Source organism: Scatophagus argus, chromosome 8, assembly GCF_020382885.2.
Source record: "Scatophagus argus isolate fScaArg1 chromosome 8, fScaArg1.pri, whole genome shotgun sequence".
NCBI lineage: Eukaryota > Metazoa > Chordata > Actinopteri > Scatophagidae > Scatophagus > Scatophagus argus.
Genome location: NC_058500.1, coordinates 13,145,262 through 13,165,263, shown reverse-complemented (window position 1 = coordinate 13,165,263; position 20,002 = coordinate 13,145,262). Strand labels below are relative to the sequence as shown.

The following is a 20,002-nucleotide window of genomic DNA, read 5'->3' as shown; positions in this document are numbered from 1 at the left end:
TTTGACAGATTTGTGTAGCAGTTTTAATTAATTCCTTTTATTTGGATCTACAATGCAGAATGCACGTTCCTGCATTGGTTTCCATTCCATAAGGGGTGAGTCTGTGCTATGCTGGGCAAGACTATTTATAGAGGATCTCAGTTTTCACACTGTAACTTCTGCAGGGGAACGTATCCAAAACATGCACCTATCTTCTCATGAAGGCTCCATTTGCTCAAGCTACCTCATTTCAAGGTATTTCTATCATTGGTTTTGATTATTATGTACTGGAGAAAACTCACCTGTAGTGCAAGTGCTTATTTTCCTTCTCCAAAAGGTTTGTTTACAGAAAGAAAACTAACACAGAAATGAATGTTTGGATGATTTATTTCGTTTGCCATGGTGAAAACACCAAAGTAACATCAACCATAATGGCACAGATCCAGAAGTGAGAGGTGAAGTGAGACTCAAGGTCAGAGGCTGAGCTATAATGTTCACTGCCAAGTATCTCTAAACCTAGCAACGTAATGTTTGTATGACAGCAAAACAGGCTGATTAGAAGATATTGTAATAAAAAAAAATCCTTCAGAAAGCCTTTAACTGTTTGCATTCAGGCACAAAACATGAAAGAAGTGCAATAAATTATGCCCATGCAATTTATCAATAAAATCTGTTATAAGCCCGATTGAGCTATAAAGCTAAATCCACCATACTCCAGGTATGCTGAAGATACATAAACTGTGTGGGTCAAACTAAGTGTCCCTAATTCAAAGGTGTGACATAATTTAAAAACCTGTAACAGTACAGTGACTTAGAGTGACTTGGAAAAAGATCACATGCACTGCCTGACTACAGTATGTCTTTGGACTGAACAAATGCTTTAATACAAATAAATCTATCTTCCTACATAAATCTACCTCTATGTCAAAAATAAAAAAAAGATGTTTCCTCTTTAAAATCCGCTGATACCAACCGCCCACAAGAACAGCTGTGAGCAGGAGAAAACTCAGTAAACCTCAGTAATAAAATACAGCAAGTCCTAACCAATCGGAGGATGCTGTTTTACCAATAAAGGAAAAAAAATTCTTGACTTGCATTGTTAGTGTAGCACCAGAGCCCATTTTAAGAGTCTGACCTGAATACTCAGTTGAACGTTGGGCCTGGATGCATGCAATCTCAGTTGTCATCTCCCCAAAGTGGAGTCCGTTCGACTCTCGCTGAACTGCAGCACAACAAAGACAGTCGCCGGCTCCCTGTGTTCAGCGAGTCGTTTTAGACGCTATCCTGCCTCCCTCAGTGAGGCTTCAGTAAGACACTCAGCTCACTCACGTTCTGTCCCAGAAGTCATATGGAATGGATAACCTGAACAAACGCTACAAAGAAAGAAGTGCATCAATCTGTTCACTATGAGATGGGTTTGTGTTTTTATTAGTGTCAATAAATCTGAAGATTTAGACTCATATTTCATCATCAGGTATACCGTTTGTCCTTGGCTAAATTTCAACCACACTTAACAATACTAAACCTGAGCCAACGTGCCTTCAGGCCTTGAGCCAGGCTAGTAGATACAGATTGTCATAGGTGGCAACAAGCTTGGTAGAGTGAGGTGAGGTGGAGCCAGTGTAAATGTAAAAATCACAAGATAACCACATTGAATTCAAACTCTAAACATTGGAGTTGACCTCATCCAGCTCCTGTGAGGAGGGAATCATGGGGATTGGACGTCTCTTTCTCCTCACAGCTGGATCTGGCTGACCTTTTGCCTGTGCTGCCACAGCAGAGGCAGGAGGAGGGACAGGGATGGGACGTCTCTTTTTCGCAGAGGGGATGCCGCCGGAGCGTTCGCTGATGATGTCCTGAGCCACGCCCTCCATATCGTCTACAGTTGTATGCATGGCATCAGCCATCTCCTCCTTTGCCACAGAGACAAAGCCAGGGTCTTTGGCCAGGGAAGCCAGACCGCCCTTTACTAGAGCCTGGAAAAAGAAACAACATGGAGAGGCCTTCATCACAAACAGTAACATTTTCTTATTATCAGTACTTGAAATCCATCAACCACGGGTCCTGCTGTATTTGGTGATATTGTTAATATGCTGTAATCTCATGCCTGACCTTCTCAATAATGTTACTTATAAATGTTGGATGCTGAAATTGGAATTTATTTTTTATTTTGGTTTTTAAATAACAATAATTAGTGTGATTTGTAGAGTTTTTCTGAATCTGCCTTACACATTGTCGCCTTTGAACTTAGAGCACTGAGTTCTCAAACAAATGAAAAATAAACCTTAACTATGTTTACTTTTCCAGGAGAAAGAAATTAAGTTCAGTTCAGGACTTGGTTTAATTTGTGTCCAGGAAATGTACGCAGTGCTTGAAAAGGCGTTCTGTTCATTATCACCCATCTATGGCAGATCTGACAGTGGATCAGAACAGTTCCTGCTGATGGAGGTGGCTATTAATTAGTGTATGATAAATGAGGTGGACAGTCAGAGAGCCTTCCTCACTCACCTCTTGGATAAGCTGGTCAGCTGCAGAACTGGAGCTCTGACTCCGACTGTTATCATAGTCAGGCTCATAAGGGTACTGCAAAGAAAATATATGCATCCATACCTTGTCTATATAAGCTGCTGATCATCATTTACGCTGGATGAGTCAATGAAAGTTACCTGTGTTTTGTCTGTTCTCACTGTAAAGTTCCAGGAGCGCACGTTGTCTAAACATGGGCGATACAAGAGAACAATTGTGGAAAAACAGAGAAATCCAACTCTTTTTTCAGTCTGTCCCTGTTCAGTGTAAAGTAGCTGGAAAAGCAACATTTCACATCACAAGAAACATATTGCTTGAGCAGGCACTTTGAACTGCAGTAACATGAGTGACTGGTTGACGTACCTGGCTCGGCATCCTCATTCGGGTTATAAAAGTCTGTGGGACTGCCTTCTCTATCAAATGAAAATCTGAAAAGCAACAAAAATTGCCACCCATCAGATATGTTGACCCCCATCTTCATCCATTCTCTGTTATTGATATAAATGTGTTTGGCACTCACTCTGCGAAGGCGTTGTTGTTAGTGTTGCTTTTTGGTGCGGTGGGGAAAAATTCAGTAGTGGGCACCAAGCCAGAGTTTGGCGGAGACTCAGACTGGCTGTCAGAGAACTTGAGGGGCCGCAGGTTGGTCACCTGTTGGGACTGCGTGTTGGTAGGCTCAGGGGAGAATGAGTCCACCTGGTTACCAAACAGATCGTGTGTACGCTGGAAATACAGAGCAAGATACATGCAGGCAGGGTGAACACAGTATTAGTCTACAAAGTAAGTCCAACTGAATAGTCACTCCATAATCATCCCTCCTTTATCTATGACCACTTACCTTATTATATATTATATATCTTATTATTTCCTAACAATCACAATGCGTTTTTTCAAGTTGCACATAGTGTTCTCACATGATAGATTTGCTCTTCTCCAGCCTCCTCCATGGCTCTGTCCATCTCCTCCTCATTCTGAAGGTCTCCTGAAATGGCCCTGTGCATCTCTGGAGCCACCTCTTCATCTATGTTTCTCAGACCCGCCTAGAAAAACATTGAAGACACTCTTGCTGATAAAAAAATTGGCATTTCTAACAAAATTAAGAGAAAATACTCAATATACATTAACATTTTTGCATTACATGCTATTATAAAAAATACTTAATGTATCTCTTCAGTATTTCTGTGTGAATTTCATTTTAACGTCACAACAGTGATGTGATTTTGACCCCATTCTGATTGCTCACCTGGATCTCTGGGCCTGAGGCGCTCTTCTTAGTGGGCCGGTAGCCATAGTACTCCTCCTGACGTTTCAAGAACTTACGGAAATGGTCCTGGAGCAGGAAGGTGGAGTAGAATTTCCCCACGGTCACCTCATCATCTTTAAGAGACAAGTCACAGTGCTGTCAGTGGGGGTAAGATTGGATTACTTTATTAAGGTGAAACTGAAATGTGTATAAACTCACCCCCTATCGGAGGGATGACCTGGTCCAAAAGTTTCATACTAGTGCGTTTCCAGATTTGCTTTATAATGGCTCTCAGCTCCTCGTTGGCCTTCTCAAAGTTGCCTGTTCAGAAGAATCCATTAAAATCTTAATAGAATTAATTACACTTTTTAGACAAAAGTATTGGAATACCTTACCATTACACCAACAGGGACTGTGACATCACATTCTAAATAAACAGACATTAATATGAAGTTGGACACCCTTTGCAGGTAAAACAGCTTCCACTCTTTGGGGAAGGCTCACAAGATTTTGAGTGCTTTGAGTGTTTCTGTGGGAAATTTTGCCCATTCAGCAGAGCATTTGCGAGGTCGAGCCCTAACATTTGACAAAAAGGCCTGGCTCACAGTCTCCATTCCAGTTCATCCCAGAGGTGTTGGATGGGGTTGAGGTCAGGGCTCTGTGTGGGCCAGTCAAGCTCTTCCACACCAAACTCATCCAAACATCTTTATATAATGTCTTTATGGACTTTGCTTTGTGCATTGGGGCACAACCGTGCTGGAATAGAAAAGAGCCTTCCTCAAACTGTTGCCACAATGCTGGAAGCATAGCAGTGTCCAAAATGTCTTGGTATGCTGAAGCCTTAAGATTTCCCTTCAATGGAAATAAGGGGTCCAGCCCAACCCCTGAAACACAGCCCCATACCACACCTGAACTCAATAGTAAAGAGGTATGTCCCAATACTTTTGTCTATATAGTGTATGTACATCAAGTTAAAGCAAACACACATGTGGTATATGAACCATAATCCATTCAGATTTTGATGCTCTGTACCTTCTGTTTTGATCTTGAGGGCAGTCCTAACCAGAGCAAACAGGGTGGCATTGAAGGTGACAGTGCCATCACTGTTGAGAGGCATGTTCATGCCGACCAACCGCTGTGGACAGCAAGAGTGAGAGTTTTATCAGGGATATTAAATATCCTATAGTCTCGTTTTGTATATGTCAGTATACAGTGATTTTATGCTATCATTAATATTATGATTCAATATATATGAAACCCTTCTTAATTCCTGTCTGATGAACACATACATGCACCCACCACATGGCCATTGACCCTGTTCATGTACCTTGCACGCAGCACGATGAGGACAGAACTTTCCAAAGCCCAGTGGAGGCTGGATGCGTCGCAGCAATGTCACCACATCCAGATGTTTAATTCTCCCTCTGTTAGATCAGAGAGACATCTTACAATATGTCTAAAAGGTATTCTGAGAATAAATACATGAGGGGTAATAAAGTTTCATGGGCTGTGTCCAGGCTCACGTGGCTTCAGGGTCGTATTCAGCCCAGATCTTCTTGAATTCATCGAGATGGTGTGGACCAAGAAGAGACCAGTCACGGGTCAGATAGTCAAAGTTGTCCATGATGACAGCTACAAACAGGTTGAGGATCTGAAGTAGACAGGAAAAAAGACCCTTATTTATATGGATATTTATACATTTTCATCAAAATGCAGCAAGAGATACTATTGCAGCTAAAGGATAAATGTTAACTTTCTGCTTTCTGCTGCGGCTCACCAGGAAGGCACAGAGGCAGTAGAAGCTGAGAAAGTAGAAGACAGCAAAGTTGGACCCGCAGGTGTACTCCTCTCCGGGCAGGTAGTCAGACTTGGGGTCACACTTCTTCCCATACATTGAAGCCATCATTACCTCCTGCCAAGCCTCTCCAGTAGCACATCTAGACATATTAAGTGAGATCTTGTCTCAGTTTTCGTAACCACTAACATTTTAACAAATGATTCTGGCTCCGAGACTCACCGGAATAACATCAGTACAGCCTGAGGGAATGTCTGGAAGTTGTTGTTGCGGTTGATTTGGGTGCCATCCACTAAGGCTACCTTTCCAAAGATCTGATGGGATGTCACAATGCCAGTCAAAATTCACATATATAAATTTGTCTTAGCAGCAGTTACTCAGAAACATATTACAAGAACAGAGGTTTACACTGTTTTCATCCGGAAAATAAATACAGAAGACTGCACCTGCATCCCGATGACAGCGTAAATAAAGAACAGCATAATGATGAGCAGGGCAACATGAGGAAGAGCCTGAGGACACAAACCAAACAGTCAGCTCACTAAAAGTGTGTTAAAGTGAAATTAAAGAAATGAAAATGATGATGACCACAGTGTGACGCACCTGGAAAGACTTGATGAAGGTCCACAGCAGGTTACGGATGCCCTCTGAACGGTTCAGCAGTTTGACAAGACGCATGACACGGAAGAGTCGGAAGAATGTGATGGAAACTGTGGCATTTTCAGAGGCCTGCAAACAAAAAAAAAGCAGAAAATTTGAGAAGTAAAAAAACACAAAAAGAAAACCATTTGTGGCTTTAAAGCTGAGAACGCTTTGTCTTACCGCAATTGCTTGCATAGGATTTGTCTCCTGCACAAAGTAGATGACAGTGTGGTTACATGAGATATATTAGATAGTTTTTGCACCATTAAGAAGGAGCAGATTTCTCAACTGCTAAAAATGATTAAAGTATGATTTACAATCACGCAATAGGGTTAATATTAGAGATGTTTTTTTCCACCATTGATGAGTTACAAAGCCTCCAGGTCTTAGTTGCTGAAAACCAGAAGGACAACTGCAGTTTGTAACTCATGCAAAATAAACAATGTAAACACACTTTATTGTCAAAAATATTAACACTGTTCAGCCAGTTCAGCCACCACTAATACTTGCTGCGCTGATATTTTCAGTGTTGGGTTCTGTGTATATAAACTATTTGGGTCATACTGGAATACAAACACCTTGAGGTCTTGCACTTGCTCTGTAAGATTAGACAGACACTAGAAACATGAACGTTTCTCCAGCAGTTTGGGTCACACAGAGTTGAGGGCAGCAGTGCTATAGGTTAGTTGAGAACATAGTGGAGTGCTCACACAGCAAGGCTCATGCAGCAGTGCAGTGCAGATCAGATATTTACAGCACAGCCATGGAGACAGTACAGTCCTCCACTGGAGGCCAGGGCAGTCTGTGGAGGATAGACAGATGAGTGAGGTGAGGTGCATGGAGGGCAGAGGGATTGAGAAGGATTAAGAAGAAGAAATGGAAGCAAGAAGAAGAAGAAGGAGTGAAATAAAATTTAGATGGAGAAAACAGAATTTTCAACAAGCTTGTGTTTGTGGATGAAAAAGATTAGGACAATGCAGTGCTCTAATGACAAGAAAAAAAGTGACTGGCCAGAGGAAACATTGCATTTGTGTAGCATTACTACATGAAATAACACCAAAATCCCCTAAGTTGACATTGTGCTCTTTTTAAAGTGCTCAAACAACACACAGAAAACATAATATTACTGAAATATTGTTATGGATAATTGCGGATGGATAATCTGGTGGTTGGCAATGGCAATGCGTCTGAGGTTACAAAAGGCACTGAGGAGGGTGGATGTGGGGCAGCTGGGGTGGGAATGGCCAACAACAGTACTGACCCTGTCCTGTGAGCTGGCACCAGTCAGCTGTTGGGCCACGATTATATTCTTCTGGAGCAGGCCATTGAATAAATACATTCAGTCACACAGTTCAAATCACACTATTGACTGGGAATGCCTCGTTAAGACAACATGACTTTGACATACTGCACTTGCAGTGGACATCTGATATGGTATACATTAGGATTAATAAAATAAATGTTTCATCACATGTACTCACATCGACTTCACTCAGGATGACATCAACGACGCTACCGATGACGATAATGAAGTCAAAGACATTCCAGGGGTCTCCGAAGTAGCCCTGCACAAAGAGGAAAAGCACTGCAGCAACAGTAGGACTCTAGACTGGGTGGATAATTGTCTGAACAACAAACATTAGAGTCTTTACCTTGGCTTTGAAGGCCATGAGCTTAAGAATCATCTCCACAGTGAAGAGCACCGTGAAGATCAAGTTCAGTGTGTCTGACAGTTTGGTCACATGATCCGACTGGTTGCAGTGCTGTTCAAAATGGAAAACAAATATTAATCTCAACATGTTACAACCATCCATTTGGTGTAGCATCATTACAAACTCTAATACAGCTTGAGTGAAACTAGTACTAGTACTTGAGTAAACTAGTAAAGTGAAATGCTAACATTGGCCCCTGAAACTGAAATCTGAAGTTTTTCTCTATCACGTTTAATAGTCATGACTGAACAAGCAAAATCAGAGTTTAAAAAAAAATCTTTTTGCCATTGAATTTTTAAGAGATAATCTGCTTCATCAGGGCTGTGTGTGTTAGATTCTGATTCAAATGTTGCTAATGTAGGATCCCATCAATCACAGTAAGAAGAAAGACTGAGACTGAGAAAATAGGGTTTCACAACCTTTAAAGGATAAGTCCTTCTTATCACAAATTCAGTCTTATTTTTAGTTGTAGCTTTGGTCCATCATTTGACTTTTAGGTACAGTTAAGGTTTTGTAAATTAATTGACAAAGAATTATGTAGGGCACCCTCTATTAATACGCTCCTAATCCCCACCAAAAATAATTAGTCTGGGATTTTGCCAGAAAGTCATAATGTCCCATAGTTTAAACAGACTTTCAAAGTTTCCACTTGAACATGAATTAAATGCTGTGGCAAATACTGAACTCTTATTCCGTCTAAAGATATTAAATACTGGCAATGACTATTGGCTGTCAGCAGCCTCAATATGATCGCAATGTTTTTAGGTTACAACATGCCTTTAATTTGCATACCTGCATCCCGAGGCACAAGGTGTTGAGCATAATTAGAAAGAACATGAGGTACTCAAAGTAGCAGGAGGTGACAATGTACCAGACTCTGTACTGGTAGGGGTTTTTGGGGATGTAACAACGCAGAGGACGAGCCTTCAGTGCATACTGCACACACTGACGCTGCAGGGGAGGCAGAAGGTGAGTTAAAAGAAAAATAATTAGTAATTTCACACTTGAGTAACATGTTTTAGATTTGGATTCTCTCACTGCGGCTTCATCTCCAGCTGACTTGCTATACCTGGTTCTTGTCCAGCTCACAGTCCTTATACTCCTCCTCACCCTGCTCCTGGAAAGTGACGATGACAAAGCCCACAAAGATGTTCATCATGAAGAAGGCGATGAGGATGATATAGATGATGAAAAAGATGGACACATCCACGCGGTTGTTGAAGACAGGACCCATGTCTTCTTTGTCTGAATCAATGGCTCTGTATAACAGTCTAGGAACAAATGGAGTGATGTTGAGAGAAGAGGGGAAATTGGCAGGAAAAAGATCAAAGATACAATAAGGCCAATTTGTAGAGATGAAATGTTTAATTCAGTGGATTAAAAAAGATGTATGGCCTCAGTTATCATCTCTGGCTACAGTTAATGGAATTACATCCCAACTCAATATCCACACAATAAGATGTTCTGTCTTCTAACTCAATCAAACAGATATTATCAAAAGAAACAAACAAAAACAAACAATTTATTAAATCAACATCGATGCTGTGCTTACTTTGGCCATCCTTCAAATGTAGAAACAGTGAAGAGAGCCAGCATGCCATAGAGCACATTATCAAAGTTGAAGTCACTGTTGAGCCATTCTCTCTTAGCCAACACTGTGTCTTGTAGGGAATTCTCCATATGCTTCCAGAAGAAACCCCTGAGAGACAAACACAGATAAACACAGACACTTCAAAAATAGCTTTTTGATAGATGAAAATCTCTCATATATGACTGATGTTTGTCTTACTGGCATTCCTCCTCAGTCATTTTGGACATGTCTGTGCAGCTGTAGAATTTACCCTGTAGTATGGGAAGGATTAAGACACATTTACTACATAAGACGAGAGGCCTCCATACCTACAGCATATTCATGTGGAATTATTATAGTGTTATACTACAAATTGTGTCAACATTATCTTTGAAAAACTCACCTTGAAGAGTTGCACTCCTATACAGGCAAACATAAAGTTCAGCAGCATGGTGACCAGGACGATGTTGCCAATGGTTTTGATGGCCACAAACACACATTGGACCACATGCTGTCATTAAAGACAAACAGTGACCACTTAATACCATTCATACAAGTTCTCCACTTAAGTACCATTTTGAATTACTTATACTTCACTGAAGCCTTTCCAGTTTACACTGCTTTTGTATTTCTGTTTCACTACATTGCAAAATACTGTACCATTAACTAAACAACATATATCTATTATATTAGTGATTTTTTCAGATTTTAGAAGATTTTACCCAAAAAATATTTAACAAGTTTATAAAAATACAATACTTTGTCATATGCTTTCTCTTGGAACAATTTCTTTTACTTTTGATACTTAACATGAAATTATGAATGCAGTACTTGTAATATAGTATTTTTACACTATTGAATAGATAGTTTGACTTGAAAAAAGGTTAGATCACTTGAAATGCATACATTTCCTCGTGTGGAATTACTGTATTCATGCAGGTGTTGTACCTTTAGCCCCTTGGCTCTGTTGATGGCTCTGAGAGGCCTCAGCACCCTCAGCACCCTGAGAATCTTCACCACAGAAATAGCACTGGATCTGCAAACATATGACAAAACACAGTCTTGTAAACTTTGTAATTTAGAAAAAAAACTAATATGGCAATGTCAGGATGTTTACTCACTCCATCCCCATAGAAAGCAGGGAGACTCCAACTACAATCAGATCCAGGATGTTGAAGGAGTTACGGCAGAAGGAGCCTTTGTGCATGAATGCTCCATATACCGTCATCTGTCAGTCAGACACATCAGAATACTGAACTAAATATATTTGTGCTTGAGCTTTTTTAGGCTTAGGAGCAAATGTGTTGCATTGAATGTCTGAGAAAATTTGTTGAGATATTTTGTCATAGTTTAATTTAAACTGTATCTGTTATCTGGTGTCTTGACTTCAAAGAATCACATCAGTCAAACCCACATAAAGCAGAACATGAAATTTACAGTACATTACCTTCAGTACAATCTCAATGGTGAACACAGTTGTGAAGACAATGTCAGCATAGGCCAAGATCTGCAGAAAAAGTGCACAGAGTTCTTTTAAAATTTAGCTTTCCTTCAACAGTTAATACCCAATGTGTTGCGGTTGACCTGAATATCACCTGGTTTCTGTAGGACCTGGGGTCGATGGGGTCTTCAGCTGCCAGAGAGATGGAGGAGAGCAAGATGAACAGAAGTATTAAGTTGGTGAATGATGACGCGTTGATGATCTTGTAGCACAGCTTACGGAACCTGGATGCCAGTGAATATGCAAAGAGACACAGTCATGGTTGAGTTGAATCAAATTACTGTTGTGCATACACTAATACTGATACAGGATAAGAAACTGTTACTGTCCGACTGGTATGGTTCGTTCTTACTTGTTCTGAGGGCCAAAAATGAAAAAGGAGCTGGCTTCAGGCAATGGAACAGCTTCTTCCTTCAGCTGCAGGTCAGCCATTGGTCGAGGGCGAGGGCTGACAGGGATTTCAGGCTCTACCTCTTCATCATCACCTATGATATGCAGGAAGGTAGATTTTAAGTTCTATAGTAATAACAGATTTACTTGTTGGTCATGTTATGGTGCGACAGAAGAGTAAAATAAGATCCATCAAATTAAAAGAAAGTAATTATTGAAAAAAAAAGGAAATCTATCTGTACTGGCTCATGTAGTAGACTTTATATGGTCGTCAGCAGACTAGTGTAAAAACAGCCTAACTTTAGACTCTGCTATAAGCTTGGCTCAGTGAATCAGCTAAGTCTAATTATAATGAAGGGTTACTATACTTGTACTGTAACACAGCCAAGACAGCAGAACTGGTAAAGAGCCAGTGTAATGAATATGGATTCCTGTAGTCAGTGACCTCCCTTTGCTACAGCTGCATTGCTGAGAAATTTGGGACATTTAATATTAGAGATCCATATTTTGTGTTACCTGGGAAGTCGTCAGGCGGGAATGGATCTTTCACCTCATTGACATTGGACTCAAACTCATCAATTTTGAGCTGAAAAAAACATTTATTTATTATAGCGACTTATGCTTTTGAATAACTTATCAATGTGTAATATGACAACAGCAACAATGCTAACCTTGGCTGTGGTGGGCATGCCCTCCATCTTGGCTCTTTGCTCTGCCAGTTTCTTTGCTATCCTCTCTCTCTCCTCGTCAGTCTTGTCAGGCATTTTGGATCTGGAGGGTAAGAGAGGCAGGCAGTGGAGTTGGGTTTAGCTATGAGGGGACAAAGAAGATCGTCACACTTTGGTTAAACTTTTGGTATTATTTTATTGACCTTAGAAGCTTTCTCCTCAACTTCTCCTCTGCCTTTTCCTTCTGAGCAGAAGTCAAACTCTCAGCCTCAGCCAGGTTATCAACAGCGATGGCCAAGAAGACATTGAGGAGGATATCTGATATCTGAGCTCAGGAAGACAAAAACTTTTATTTTTAAAAACATTCTAGCTGTGTGTAGAATTTAGATAACAATCTAGAGACTGCAGCATTTATCAGTTAGTTGGTTAGGTCACCACTTTAATCCTGACTGAAATATCTCTGGGACGGATTGCCATTCAATTTTGTACAAACATTCATGGGACCCAGATGGTGTTTCTAGATTTGGTGATTTTTCATCTAGTGCTATCATCAGGTTAAAACTCCTGTTTGTCCAATATGTTTACGACCAAACAACTGCAAAAAGCACAGCTGTGCCTGTATGTGTGTGTAAGTGCAGCTTCAAAGAGCTGCTATCGTGGTTGTCTTTTAAAACCCCTGATGATTGTAAATATATGTGAAGGATACAGTTTCCACAGACAAAGAGAACAATAAAGTAGATGGCCACCAGGATTCCAGGAAAGACAGGCCCTCCGTATGACATAATGCCATTATACATGATGGTGGTCCAGTCCTCTCCTGTCAAGATCTGAGAGATCGTTAAAGGTTAAAAAGCAGACAGTGATTTATTTATGTCACCTTTGAAGGGATGAGGTAGCTGCTGCTACTTTAAATGCACTTAATTCACACAATGGATCAACAAAATCAGGCAAGAAAGGCATAATCAAAGCAGACATTTCTAATAGTTCTGCATCTATGAAACCACTTCTGGACTTACCTGAAACACACTAATGAGGGCCTGAGGGAAGTTGTCAAAGTTACTGCGTCTGGACCTGTGGTCAGAAAAGTTGAATTTTCCACCAAACACCTGCATACCAAGGAGTGAGAAAATGACGATGAAGAGGAAGAGAAGAAGGAGCAGGGAGGCAATGGAGCGTACAGAGTTGAGGAGAGAGGCCACAAGATTACTCAGAGAGGTCCAGTACCTGCAAAACAGTTGGAAGAAGAGAGGTATTAAATGACATTAAAGCACCTGACAACTACCTTAATGCAGCATGATCCTTTGAGGGGGACAAGACCTACTTAGTGACTTTGAGAACCCTCAGCAGTCGGATACACCTGAGTACAGAGAAACCCAGGGGAGTCACGGCTCCTGCAGAAAACATGATCATCTCCAGGATACCACATAGCACCACAAAGAAGTCAAAGCGATTAAACAGAGACATGAAATATGCTCTGGGACCCAGCGCATACATCTTGATGAACATCTCTATGACAAACAACACCAGCAGCACACGGCTGGCCACATCTGTTGAGATAAGAGAGGAGAGAGAGAGAGAGAGACAAAATTAAGAAGCTGTCAGCAACTCCGAATTCATGTTAAAAACGATTTTCATTATAATATATAAGTCACCAAACCTTGTAGTGAAGTGAGCCAGTCAGGCTGGTGATGGTATTCTGTTGCTATGGTCAGAGTGTTGAGGAAGACCAGGAACATCACTAGCCAGTAAAAGCCCTTGGTTTTCACATACACCAGACACTTCATTCTGAAGAAACGGTTCCAGCGACGGGCAAGGCGGCTAAACATAAAAATAAATTCGGCTTATTGTGTTTAGTAAATATTGCGTGCAAATATTCACGCATTTACAGTAGACTCACTAGTAGTAGACGATACGACTCTTGCCTTCCATGTCATACAGACTGTCTGTGTCTGAATCTCCACTGGTTAAAGGCAAGAGTCCTGAAAACACAATAACAACTGTTATTCAACAATATCTCTCTCTACATGGGATGGGTGCTGAAATGGTTCACAGTGCTGACCTTTGCCCTCTCGGTCGGCATCGAGGACTTCAGCGTGAGTGATCCACTCCATGTAGCCATGCAGGTCTTCATCCAGCTGCTGACGTTCTCGCAACTTTTGGAACTCTCCACGTGACCTGGCCTTCTCTCGCTCTTTGGTAAACTCTCTATGCGGAAAGACAAAAAAAAATAAAACGACCCATGTGATATTTTTGTTAGTTTGCGCATGTGATTAGGCAAGATGCAGATTGGCAAAAAAGGATAGAACATACTAGCTGTCTTACCCGCTAAGCACACCCAAAACCAGATTGAGCACAAAGAAGGAGCCCAGCAGAATGAGGGGAACAAAGTAGAGCCAGGGCCATTCATTTCCTATGGCATCATTAACCTGAAAGATAACAACATATTCTGTTAGGTATAAGGTATACCTTACACAATAAATACCTAACATGCAGGAGATTTTTGATGGAAAGAGCACATGAGCAAATGAGGTTCAAGCAGTAACTGACCCAATAGAGCACTTTGGTCCACCCCTCCATGGTGATACACTGGTAGACCGTAAGCATGGCAAAACCAATGTTATCAAAGTGGGTGATGCCATTGTTGGGACCTTCCCAATTGGGCCGACACTCAGAGCCGTTGATTAGACAGCGACGTCCATTACCAGCCTGAGCACAGGGTGCAGGCAGCTCAGCCTCTGCTGTGGCGTAGATACCTGTGAGCCAGAGAGAAGAGATAAATGTAACTATTGGATGTAGCTGCAGGGATTTATAATCGATAATATATCAGTCACTGCTGAACCCTTTATGCATACTTGTGCCAGTGTAATAGCAGGTCTTATGCATTTTGCACTTGAAGAGCTCCAGTCCCATGATGGCATAGATGGTAACCAGCAAAAAGACCAGCAGGGCGATGTGCAGCAGAGGCAGCATAGCTTTGAGAATCGAGTTCATCACCACCTGCAGGCCTGATTGTGAACAGTAAAACCAAAATGTTACAACAGACCAAATCTCAGTCATGTCTCTAAACAAAGTTTTATGCACAAACTAATCTAAGAGTGTAGCATAATCAGGGTATTTTCAGCAGTATTTTTTGAATTAGTGAAAAGACTCTTACTGGGTACTCCAGAGACGAGACGTAAGGGCCGCAGCACTCTGAAGGCTCTCAATGCCTTCATGTCAAACCCCCCACCCTTCTCCAATGGTACACCTGCTATTTTATTGATGGTATCCAAGGCAAAAGTGAAAAGACTGTAGGAGAAGAGGAGACAATTGTACAACCATAATGGTCTACCTTTACAAAACTCTCAAATGAGCATTTAAAAATGGGTATTCAGCACAGCAATATTCCAGTTTTTACATAACTTTCACATGTGAAATTTTACATTAAAATTATTTCTTAGATGTTGTTAAAGAAAAGATGTGTCCTTTGCTGGTAGGGATATCAACCTGCTGCCCAAAGTTCATCTTACCCCATGAAGACGATGACAAAGTCCAATATGTTCCAACAGTTCCGTAAATAGGCGCCTTCATGGAACACAAACCCATACGCCACTATCTTCAGAAAGCACTCTAAAGTGAATATGATCAGGAAGATATACTCCAAACTCTCCTGCAGCAAGACAAACAAACAACAAAATGGCAACTTTGGCATTTAATCATCAGCTAGAGTGAACTGCAATAGATGTCACTGGTTATGAAATGAACTCATTAGTTTTTGGGTTTTTTTTTTTACCTCTTGCAGATTAAACATGACCTCAGAACAAATGCTTGGCCTATGAGTCACATTGTGATCAATTACATAAAATGAGCCACAATTTAACAAGTAAGAGCTTTGACAGATTTTACAAGCAAGGTGTTTACAGAAAATGTAAATGTTTATTTTAGAGGTGACACATAAACATTGGAATGGTTGAATAAATAAATGAAATGAATCATCTAATTACAAATTAGCAATCAGTGTTGATATTGTCAGCGTAAAGTAGAGGTTGCCCTGCAGCAGACGTGCAACCAAAACACTCCGACGCACATATTTGCTTATAAAAACAGCCTGAAATTGTCAACATTAGAGAGACAACTGTTTTTTTGCTCTTCATTGCTGTCATAGGAGGAGATATGAGTGCAGTATGACAGAGCTTCCTGGGAATCCAGCCACAACTTCAGGTATCATCAACAGAGTTCATATGAGGTACAGTACCATCCCCAGGCCCCTAAGCAATCAGAACCGCCAAGGACAACCTTTCATACATTAACAATGATATGTACTGAAAATCAAGAAACGTTTTTCAAATTAGTGAGGGCAACAAACTGAGATGTACCCTGCAGTGTATCGATGTCACAAACCATAATATTTTATGAGTATATGAGTGTGGTTATATGAGGCAACGCTTTTGGACTCTCCTGTATCCACCTGCGTCAATGGGGTGACGCTGGCTGAGCCGACCTACTTATAACAGGGAGGTGGGGAAGCTGACCAGCTCCTCTTACATCCCTCACCTCTGAGGAATGGCACAGTGAGAAGTAAGAAGGGTTTGAGATGAGGCTGGTGAGTGGGCCAAAGCAAAGATATTAAAGAAATGGGGTCAGTTTCAGGCCCAGATATCTGATGACTTGATGAAATCTGTGGGGTTTAGGTCAATCAGTCGGGTACCAACAAAACTGATAGCTTTGACCTAATGATGTGTGGAGTTTATTGACTGAATGGCGGAAAGCAGATGATGACTGTCTATTTGAGCTTGAGCCACATATCAAGTTCTCTCACAATAAGTCTCCTCAATATCATAACACCAGTGTCAATACAGCCTCAAATATCTAGACATTGGCAAGATATGTACATTGTGAAAGAGCAAACATATATCCTCAGCTTTGATCATCTCTGGGCTGCATCACTCAGTCCCTGAGCTATAATACACTATCCACACTCACTCACTTCAGTGTAAACACACACTTGTGAGGCTGAAATATAAGAACACCTGGAAACACATCAGCAGCATCCACCTGCCAGCAGTGAGTTCACACTACTTTAACACAAGAGAGACACTGTATATCACCTTGTGTCATGAAGCCCTTCTTAATTTTTTTAAAAGAAAAATTCTATAATTGTTGTCTATCTAACAAAAATAAATAAATAAATAAAAAAATGTCTGATGACTGCTCCACTCAGACGTAAATAGCTCAGTTTCAACCAGGCATTCCACATGTCCACACAGATGGGACTCCAAATAAAGAACTCAGTTGTGTCTGAAAGCATTTAAATGGGGCTTGGCACGAGCTGAAACACTTAGCTAAATTAATTTCTTGGACATAGCTGCACATTCATTTACTGGTCATGGTAAAATATGGAATCCTTCAAAGACATAAGGCCATAATTGAAATAATGTGTTTCTTTTCCATATCTAGCACGACAGAAAAATATACCACATTCATCCATTGGCCCAAAGCTCTTCTTGACCACTGAAGTCATGCATTAGAGAAAGGGTCTGTGTTTGTACTCACCAAGCTTGAGTTGGTGTTGTTACTGTCTTCTTCAGGCATGGGCAGGAACACAGCCAAGGCGATACAGTTTGCAAAGATGGTCAATAAGATGATGATCTCAAAAGTTCTGGATGTGGAAACTCAGGATCATAAAAACAACATGCGAGGAGAACTGGTATGATCCCAGGTTCCCCAAAAGGAACATTAAGAGAGGGATACAATTTACCTGGAATAATTTATTGTGATAATATTTGAGTACTCCTGTACATGTTTAGCTGATATTAACATTGGAAGGGTGAGGGTAACACTTCAATAAATTACCAGTTTCTTTATATGTGTAACTTTCTTGTAATGTAATGTGACAAAAATACAAATGACAAATGACTCAGCTCTACAACAATAACAGTGATCGATGTCTCTAAAAGCTGCCTGAAACATAATCCCTGAAACAGCCCACGATAAATGTAATCATGTCTGCTGTGCTGCTTCATTCTCATCCATAGGGGGCTCTCTAAGAGAATTCCCCTGCCAGCTCAGCATCATGTCTTCCAGTGACGCCACGGGACAGCTGCACAGCCCAAGAATAAAACCAAACCCTTTAATCTCATTCTCTCTATCAGGAAAAAAAAGCTGTTAGATTATTCTTAGAGATATTTATTTATTATAAAATATGTGAGCACTGACTGAATTTAGTTCAAGTTCAGTCCGTTTTTGTAATTTTGCTCAAAATGCAGAACCTTTGACCTGTGTTACTGAATCACATAGCAATGTGATTAAACAACTGCTGCAGTTAAAGAAAAAAAAAAAATCTCAGGGCCTGGCTGGGCATATGGACACAAGGCTCTGTGAAACTGTTCGACAAACCTATAATTATTTACAACATAATAAAAACAACACAACAACAGAAACACAGTCAACTTTGTTCAACTCTGTGGGTCCCACTGTGAAGATAAGGCTGTGTTTACTGGATAGATATGATTACCATATTCTATTTTGGATGTAAAATACGTATAATCCAGGAATGGACATCAGGCTAAAAGCAGAAAACCCCCTATAGGGGCCATAACATCACTTAACTGCCTGCCCTGGGTGCCAGCATATCAGAACAGCCTTTTCCACACTAAAAGCAAAATGTCAGCCATCAGGACGCTCACATGCAGCTCCGTATTGTTTCTGTCTGCCTGGTGTAAATCAATAACCTAAGAAGTTCTCCAGGCTTTGAAACAGGAGAGCCATATACATAACAACAGACTTAACACTTCAGAGAGTGCCTTATCACAGATTTGAAAGAGGATTAATTTTCTAGCCTGTAGACACTCAACCTCTGTAGCTGCCAGTTTTCTTCACCAGAGGCCTACACGCTGTAATAACTGCATAATACCTTCAGTATTGACAGTTTACATACTGTTTAACCAAAAGTAAAACACTTTCGCTGAAAGGGTTGAAGCACATGTTTCTAAGCCAATGTCTACTTAATAGTACAAAAGGTTGTGAGTTGTGTATGTTGTAGGTAAGGGAGTGAGTATGTGTGTAAGATTTAAAGGATACTTCCACTCCACAATGTTAATGCAGGCCTTGCGGAAGGGATTTTTGAGGGTGAAGAAGAAGAGGGATCTTGCTGGTCGAGGGTTGCCCCCTGTGGCCTGTAGCTTCTTCAGCTTCTCCCTCTGCTTCCTCTTCAGCTCCTCTTCATTCATGATGACCGGCTTGGCCGCGTCTGTGTTGGCCGCCATCTCGATGCCTCCACCTGAGACAAGCTCCCAGTCCTCTAGAAATGTGTCCTCTCACTGTATAATCCCAAGCTGAGGCACCGTATAGCTCCCCACTGTGAAGGCCCCCTGGGGGTTCCAGACCTTCTGATCCTGTCCTCTCCTCCGCCGCCCTCTCTCCCCTCTTCGCCTCTCCCTCTGACTCAGTCTGCCGCACACAGTGCCCCAGGCCTCGCCTCCTGGCTGAGGACCTCTGACAGAAAAAGCCCCCTCAGCAGGGAAAATAATAGGAGCCCAGAGCGGCTGGAGGAGCAGTTGGCCCTGCTGTAGTTTAAATTTAGACTGTGAACCACTGACAGGCCCATGCTTGGGGATGGTTAAAAGAGTGGGGGGTGGAAGGTGGAAGATGGGAGTAAAGGGGACTGAACTGGGTGGGGGGGTGTAGCATAGCAGTGGCAGTCGACAGCACAAAGAAGGGGAGAGACAAGGTTTGGAGGGTAGCAGAGTATCACCCCCGAACTTGCCCTTCATTTCAAAACAGACTCAGCTGCTCTGCTGCTTGACAGTGACGGGTACTGAACCATAAAGTGTGGAAAAAATAGTGAGCAGAGAGGAGGGAGAAGACACAAGGATGAGTCTGCCTTCGGTGTGACATTGTGCTGGTGGAAATATTTCTTAAAGCTTTTCACAACAACATAACTTTCACAAAATATCTTTACACGTAGGACATTTTTCTGCACGTGACTCTTTAGAATT

The 20,002-nt window shown here is 41.3% G+C and overlaps 1 protein-coding gene across 1 annotated transcript; it reads right to left on the bottom strand.

The window, feature by feature from the left end:
- Window positions 1-348: 348 nt before the first annotated feature.
- Window positions 349-19,946, bottom strand: LOC124062763 (dihydropyridine-sensitive L-type skeletal muscle calcium channel subunit alpha-1-like). Its single transcript, XM_046395701.1, has 45 exons — window positions 19,086-19,946; window positions 17,559-17,664; window positions 15,536-15,675; window positions 15,181-15,314; window positions 14,879-15,031; window positions 14,574-14,779; window positions 14,349-14,452; window positions 14,086-14,231; window positions 13,924-14,005; window positions 13,684-13,844; window positions 13,348-13,573; window positions 13,043-13,250; window positions 12,733-12,853; window positions 12,230-12,344; window positions 12,030-12,129; window positions 11,875-11,944; window positions 11,321-11,453; window positions 11,063-11,192; window positions 10,915-10,974; window positions 10,589-10,695; window positions 10,416-10,503; window positions 9,871-9,978; window positions 9,687-9,739; window positions 9,450-9,596; window positions 8,967-9,168; window positions 8,690-8,848; window positions 7,838-7,948; window positions 7,667-7,750; window positions 6,940-6,987; window positions 6,366-6,392; window positions 6,147-6,272; window positions 5,990-6,055; window positions 5,766-5,857; window positions 5,526-5,685; window positions 5,272-5,399; window positions 5,076-5,172; window positions 4,781-4,883; window positions 3,968-4,069; window positions 3,749-3,882; window positions 3,420-3,545; window positions 3,026-3,228; window positions 2,869-2,933; window positions 2,646-2,692; window positions 2,488-2,562; window positions 349-1,955 (listed from the first exon to the last, which is right to left on the bottom strand). The coding sequence occupies exons 1-45, from the start codon at window positions 19,268-19,270 to the stop codon at window positions 1,644-1,646; spliced, it is 5,550 nt and encodes a 1,849-aa protein (XP_046251657.1). The 5' UTR covers window positions 19,271-19,946; the 3' UTR covers window positions 349-1,643.
- Window positions 19,947-20,002: the final 56 nt, after the last annotated feature.